The sequence below is a fragment of the Cariama cristata genome, unplaced genomic scaffold (assembly GCF_000690535.1).
Source record: "Cariama cristata isolate BGI_N322 unplaced genomic scaffold, ASM69053v1 scaffold1038, whole genome shotgun sequence".
Lineage (NCBI taxonomy): Eukaryota > Metazoa > Chordata > Aves > Cariamiformes > Cariamidae > Cariama > Cariama cristata.
Genome location: NW_009630419.1, coordinates 49,165 through 56,535, shown reverse-complemented (window position 1 = coordinate 56,535; position 7,371 = coordinate 49,165). Strand labels below are relative to the sequence as shown.

Genomic DNA, 7,371 nt, shown 5'->3' with positions numbered 1-7,371 from the left:
GGAAAAATCTGCAGCGTCGGGAGCCGTTCTCACTGCCCATCTGCTGCACAGCCCGCGCGGGGCTGACCCGGGGGCTGAGAACTGGGATGCTGAAAGAGCCGGGTGGGTGTACGGGCCACACAGCTTTCGGAGAGCATCCAAGTATTGATGTTGGCTATTACATTTGATACTGCAAAGTAAAATAGGCCACCGCCTCCTCGCAGGGAGCAGAAGGGAGCTATTGTACGGTCGTGGGTCCCTCTAAGTAGCCCAAGACATTAAAGTGGGCCTTTGTTTCAACTGTTTATCTTGGAAATCTCTGCAGTACGCTCTGACCTGCTCCAAGTATGCTTGGTATTCAACAACAATCTTCTGAATTAGCCCTGCCCTAAAAAAGCAGCGATAGCGCGCTTGGATTATATGAGGTGAAGCTGCTGCACTTGTTCTATACCTAGCGTGTTTCTGTAAGACAAATCAACTTTAATTGGACATTATTATCTCTGAGGTTTCAGTGACCTTGAAAAGTTGGTTGTGTAGCGAAAATCTGTTTTGAAAGAAGCTTTTGGAGTCATCCCTCTGACTTGTTTCACTGCTTTGTATTTCTTAAATTTTCTTCTGAAATATAGAATGAATTCCACCAACCAAATCCTCTAAAAAATGAACAGGACTGAAAAAAGCAAGAGCTTTTTGTTAAGCATCCTAATTCAAAGGAAAAGAAAAGAAAACATGGGGATATGCTACAGAAAACTCCTTTGAAAAGAGAAAGTACTTTGATATCACCGAAAAGCGCACAGTCCTTGCATCTCCTGCCCTGCAGTACGACTGTCTTGATCTGCTGAAGGCAGGATGCAGTACTGTAGGCTTATTCATTAACCCTTCCTTCAGTGTACAGGAATTTAATGCAGTTAAGTCCAAAGCATCCTTTGTGAAGACTGTGTTATGCTCCTTATCACCGCGAAGAGGGAAATGAGGGGCTGAGCTCAGGGCAGGCAGCTGAGCAGCATCTTTGCCAACTCCTCAATGCAGGGACCGCCAGTGAAGGGAGGGACGGCAGCGAGGGCAGGGACCAGGGCCACACGGGTCAGGGACCTGGGGAAGGGTTGAGACTGATCTGCAGTCTGAAGTAAGATCAGGATGGATATAGCTTCACGTATGGATCCTGAGATGGACCACCTATTCTTCTGCATTGCTGCAATACACGTATCAAATCATACGGTACATAATACGCAAGCTGTTGACATAGAGTGATGTATTGGAATAACACTGTTTATTCAGGATGATTGGAAAAATCCAGTGTGCTTTCTTATCAGTAGCACAGGTGGTGGTTTGTTCACAGCCATGCATCCTGACCCTTCTCATTATGAGACTTGGCTTTTTGTTAAGGTCTTTGCCAGCTTGAACCATTTGAGATGAGCCTTCCTACCTGAGGTGTCATTTGTTGGCCAACGCTGGATTTACATATTTTTTAAAAATAAATTTCCTGCTAAAGTGGTTCAGTTCCTACCAAAAGAAAAAAAAAATTCCACAGTTTTCCCCATGCCTGAAGAATTTGTGCATTTGATTAACCCCACCATCACTTCCACACGAACAGGCTGTCCCAAGCTGCGGACTCACACTTCCACAGCTCCATGCGGGACGTACCGGGGACGTGCGCCCTGTCCCTGCAAACAAGCACTCAATCGATGAGCCCCTGCCAAATCCAGGCTTCCAACCTACGTTTTCTAGAGGCACACTCATGCAAGTCTAGCAAGGAGAAGCTTAAAGGCTTCATCTGTACCATGTTCCCTGCGTTGCTTGGGATACCCCATGGCTGACCAGTCCTCCGGCGTGACCCGGCAGGCTCCAACTTGGGGCTCAAAGTGCTGAAGAGGACACACACACACACCCCCACACCCACATTGCTTGTTGCTGAGGACTGAATCACGGTGCAGGAAAGCTGAACTGAAGTTACACCAAACATCTGAGAGCTCCTCTCTGCACTCCCCATTTTCCTGCCTTTGTATATAATTATATATATCCTTGGCACTGTATGTTCCGTGGCTTTGGATCTAGTTTTGATTTTTAGCTATTCCAAGTTCAGGGAACTTTGTATTTAGGACTCCGGCTTACCTGTTGTAAACTCACATATTTATAAGTTCCTAAATCAGTGTCCCAAAGCTTTTTTCCCTGTTTTCTGAAGTGATAAGCTCTATCCAAGCAAGAAAATAAAATTCCCGTGCCTCTTTTGGGAAGCAAGATAATTTCTTTCTGTTCATGGCAGAGAAATCAGACATCTGGGATTTTATTTTTCTTTTGGATTTATAGTTAATTTCATCCTATGTAACCAAGCAACTAGCTCACAACAATCTGCAGTGTCAGGATTCAAAAATCATTAGATTTGTTGTTATTGGCTTTAGTTGTACCGCCGTAATGGCAATGAATGCCACAGTTTAAGCCCTGAAACATCAGAATAAAGAAAACAGAATGAGCTGTAAATGCATGGTCCTGACCTCTCCTTAAGTGCTACCCCATGAGTATAACGTCAGTATTTGGACTGTGAGCACGGGGTTCACAGGAGACACAAAAGCACTTCACAGATCAGGCTGCAAAGCCCAGTACTTCTAGATGGAGAATTCAGTTTGGGGTGCAAAATATTTCTTCCCACCCAAAATCCAGGAATCCCTTTAGTTGTTACAGAGGAAAATCCACAGACCACTGACAACTTGACAAAACAAACATGAAAACTTACATCAAGTATTTCCTTGTTGGCTTTTGGTGATGTAGCCTCTCTCAACTCTTTAATAGCGACAGGAATTTTGACCTTCTCCCCTTCTGGGATCCAAAGTCCCTACCAAAAAGAAGTACAAAGAGTTACTCGGTCTCATATCTAACGGGTTAATTCTCACAATTACATATACATTTCACATCCTCTGAGTAGACTTAAATATTCTGAGCAATGGGAAGACATGACAGACAACAAAAATATGCAAAAACCGTGTCTTGTAAGCATTAATAAAATCCTGTTAATGGAGTGAGTGGTATTTCTCCTTCAGTCACCTCTACTGTATTTTTTTTAAAAAAACGTGTTCGTTACCATCCCTGTATAAATAGCCCAAGAGATGCCTAAAGAGCAACTTTTGCGGGTGGAAATCTAATTAATTAGCATATCGCAGCAACTGCATGTGCAAAACCTTGCCACTTCCGATTTATAACTTTATGGGATGAAAAGAATGGGCATTATTTCATGAAAACAAGATGGCATCTATACTGTACAAATAACCCAGTCCTAAGCACAGGCAGTGGCAGGTAGGTTTGTGTCCGTCTGGTTCAGCGCTCTACATCTACAGTGTCAGGAGGCCATTTAGGCGGCAGGTGAACAGCGTGGCACCGCGGGGACCCTCCGCTGAAATACCCAGCGATGTAGGGGCACATTTTCCGAGGTCAATGGGATTTGGGCCCCTGAAGTTTCTAGCCATAGCTGGAAGCTTGCTTCAGAATATAGACCTTTTTATAAAGAGACATACAACCCTACAGTTTCTCTTTCAGTACTACTGACAAAGCTTGAAACACATATCCTTAATAAAAGGAGGAGCGCAGAAAAGTGGAAATTGGTGGAGAAGAAACGCAGAGGATAAACAAACACCAAGAGAAAAAAATACTTTGTGATCCTACACAACTGAAGCTGTGTAGACACTTCCACAGATCTGAGTTAGTTCTAATGAACGAGTGATGGACAATTATAAAAAAGAGACCCCAGACCACACAGAAAAATGGCTTAGCAGTGAGCTCACCGAAGTACATTTCTTTTTTTTCTAATATTCATAACAGGGTATATTTGGCTGTGGTAGTTTTTAAGTTGAGCTCTTTGTCCTCCAGGTTCACCAGTATGGCTTTGGCAATATCTTATGTAAAACTTCCCATGTTATCTGATTCATAACTCAACTCATGATGATTGTGTCACCTCTCTGACATTCAAATATATATTGCTATATAATCTAGCTTATAAAATCTATAAAACACTATAAAATCTAGGGTTTTTTTTTAAAAAAAAAATCTATACAATGATTGCAGCTCCCAGTTCATGCTTGTTTGAGTGACTTCTGCATGAGGGAGCAAGATGAAAAGGGGAAGAGAAACATGGTGATCTTACCTTATAAACAGTGCCAAAAGCTCCAGAGCCTAAAACTTTGACCTTTTTAAATTCTGTTTCCTTTAAAATTCTCAGATGAGCCTGGTTTGGTGCCTCCCCGCTGGGTGTCAGTGGTTCGACAAGCTGGTGTGGAGAGAAGGTGACATTAGAAGGCTACACAGTCTAGGAGGATGGCAAGCAGCATGCTTTGGGGAAACAAATAAATCCTTCCTTTAAAATAATGAACATTTTATTCCACGTGACATTTACGGGAGGACAGCTCCACTCTGACTTGCAGCAATAAATATCTAAAATTGCTCCAAATTTCAGAGGTAAAATCAATCCCGGAGTGGCAACTGCCATTTTGAAGGAGAATGAAGGAATGCTGCTGTTCAAATGAAGGCTTCGACTTCAAAGCCTTAAAATACTTGGCACGAAGAACAATGTAATTACCACAGATCCTAAAGAAGATTTTTTTTTTTTTGAACTTGCAAATAAATTATTAAAATGTTTTAAATAATGGGCAAAAATCACCTGCAACCTTTCAGGTCTGCTCTTGTTTAACTGGATGACATTCTCGTGGTACCAGCGGCTCCCCCAGACCGCAGGGTTCACAAGCAGCAATTGAAACTCTATGAGAATGATTCTTTTCTCAATAAAAAAGGAGATGTTGAATTGACTACCAATGTTTTCAAAATTCAATCTAAGCCTTATTGCAAACAGCAGTAATGCCCTCCAAACAGAAATATTTCATAGAATCATTATGGTTGGAAGAGTCCTCAAAGATCATCAAGTCCAACCGTATACCTGATGCCACCATGCCCGCTAAACCCACTAAACCATGTCTTGAAGTGCCACATCTAAACGTTTTTTGAACACCTCCAGGGACGGTGACTCCACCACCTCCCTGGGGAGCCCGTTCCAATGCCTAAAACACTTTAACGCTTCTTTGATGCGTAAGTCAGCTTTTGTCCTTGGTGCTTTTTCTTTTTCCTTTCCTTTGAATAAAACCGTATTTGGCTAGATACAATCTGATTTTTAGTGGGCCAGCAACCTTTCTGTTCTGATGAGATATCCTCATTTTGAGGAGTCCAGAGGGTACAATATGAGCCGAGCACAAACTGACCTCTGCTATCACAACTGCAGAACACAGATGCATGTAAAATATTGTTAGGTAGCGCATTAAAAAGCAGGGTAGCTTTTTTTTTTTTTTAAGGATTTTAGCAGCTGACTCTGCAAAGCCAGTGAGCACGGAAGGAAGCTGCAACTGGGCTTTTAGCAGAATGCTAGACACAATTTGGTAATTATTTACCAGGACTGGACTAGAAAGAGAAGGGAGCTAATCACAAAAGTGTGGCTTTAATCTAGGATAATGAATTTTGCAATTTTATATGTGAGGTACCCAGAGGGTGATGCTATAATGCACACAAAACCATGCAGAAAACAAAAAGCAGTGTTGCAACCTTGTTCATGCAGGACAGGGTGAACCATTCACTTTGATGGCTTTGTGGTTTTTTTCTGCTAAAAACAAACCAAAGACAAGACACAAACACTTCCTCAATTCCTTTCCCTCCTCTCCTTTTTCTCTCATTTTTTTCTGCAGGATCAGACATATGCCTGATCAAGGGGTTAAAATTTTCAAAAGCATCCAAGTTGCCACAGCAGCCTCAAGGCTTGTCTGGCGGAAGAAACAATTCGAGGCTGAGGGTCTACAGAGCAAGGTGGTACGGATCAACAAACACATTGCATCTGACCCTGAAGACGTAGTTTTTTCCGAGTAGAGAGTCTCGGTGATTTTCATTGGGATTTAGACACCTAAATCCCCTGAAGCTTTTGAAAATTATATCCAGAGGGATCAGACTTGAGATTAAGTGAGAAGGTGTTAGGTGCACAACACCTCTTTTCCAACTAGGGCGGCAGACGCCGTGTTTCCCAACCCAAGGGCTTGTTGAGTTGCTTTAATTCTCTGGTACGAGGAGCTGGGCACCCGTTGCCCCAAATAAAGCAGCGGGTGCTGCAGCCATGCCGGTGGTCCTCACCTCCCTCTCCTGCAGCAGCCGGCGCAGGGTTCGCTTTCTGACGATGTGACGCCTCCGCAAGTAAAGCCCGATGCCCAAGCCAACCACCACCAGGCACAGGAGACCTCCGACGACGCCAGCTGCGATAGACGGGATTTTGGAGCTGTGAGACAAGAGGGGATGCAGAAAGAGAAAAAAAATATCCTTAGGTGCAAGATTTAAAAAAAAAAACCTACAGAGGCTGCTTGAAGCCTTAGGGTTTGATCAGACACACACTCTGGGCATCTACTTAAGCCTACTGGACATTTCGGGTATCTTGGGCATCTGTATTTTTAAGTACCTTATCCAGTAACTTGCTAAAAGTCCCTCTGCTCTCAAACTCGCAATGGGAGCTGATCCTCATAGCTTAAGCGAGGGGATTTCTCGTCCCTCTGACAAACCCACCAAGCACATGAGCATCAAATCTGCAATGCCTATATATGCCAGCCATGGGCAGCCCGCATGGGATCAGATACACGAAGCATGTGGAGAGCAGGCGATGTCAAGAAGACATATGCGGTTGCAATACCAGCAATGAAGCTGACATCTCACCGTTATGGGGGGACCATGCTGTAAGGGTCCCAGTGAACTTCAGATCATCGGCCCTCCTCCCCAAGTACAAATGTCTGAGGCCAGGTCATGTGTGAACCATCTACGTTGTCCGTACAGATTGCTGCCTCTTTATTAGAGCCTGGGTGATTTCAAATTTAAGCCGTAAAGAAAACCCTGTTTTCCAAGGTTGTTTTTTGGTCTGTACTTAGAGATCCACCACAACTCTTCCTAAGTTGCCCCAGGGAATACTCTTAAATAGAGTCATTTTTTAATAGTACTTCTAGGCTGAATTTGTCTTGACATAGCATGACTTTGTGGCCAGAAACTAAATCCCTTTCTCTTAGTCAGAGAAGCCTGCTTGCTTGTTGCATGACCTCGAGCAAGTCGTGAGGTCAAACAGTGCAACGTAAGCTCTAGCGTGAAGAATGGACATCCATCTGTGCACAGAGCGGCTGGAGATGTACAGATCATAGGGCTGGAAAAGACCTCCTGGGTCTTTGAGATGAATCCCCTGTAAGGCAGGTAACCATATCAATCCTAAACATATCTCTCTCTGCCACTAGCCCTTCATCCTTTCTTTTTCCAGCTCCTTCTTTTGGTCTCCAGTAACAGATCCCAGGTCTCACCTTGACAAACAAGCTAAGCAGAACAAGGTTTGGAGTCTTGTGCCAGCAG

The 7,371-nt window shown here is 43.6% G+C and overlaps 1 protein-coding gene across 1 annotated transcript in view; it reads right to left on the bottom strand.

Annotated features, from left to right (window-relative positions):
- The window catches only part of EGFR (epidermal growth factor receptor), a gene marked incomplete at its 5' end in the record, with an annotated part of 44,210 nt that overhangs the window by 12,977 nt on the left and 23,862 nt on the right, over positions 1-7,371 (bottom strand). Inside the window, 3 exons of the mRNA XM_009705500.1 lie at positions 2,708-2,806; positions 4,109-4,231; positions 6,127-6,268. Of these exons, the coding sequence (XP_009703802.1) occupies positions 2,708-2,806; positions 4,109-4,231; positions 6,127-6,268 (364 nt within the window). The remainder of the gene's footprint in view (positions 1-2,707; positions 2,807-4,108; positions 4,232-6,126; positions 6,269-7,371) is intronic.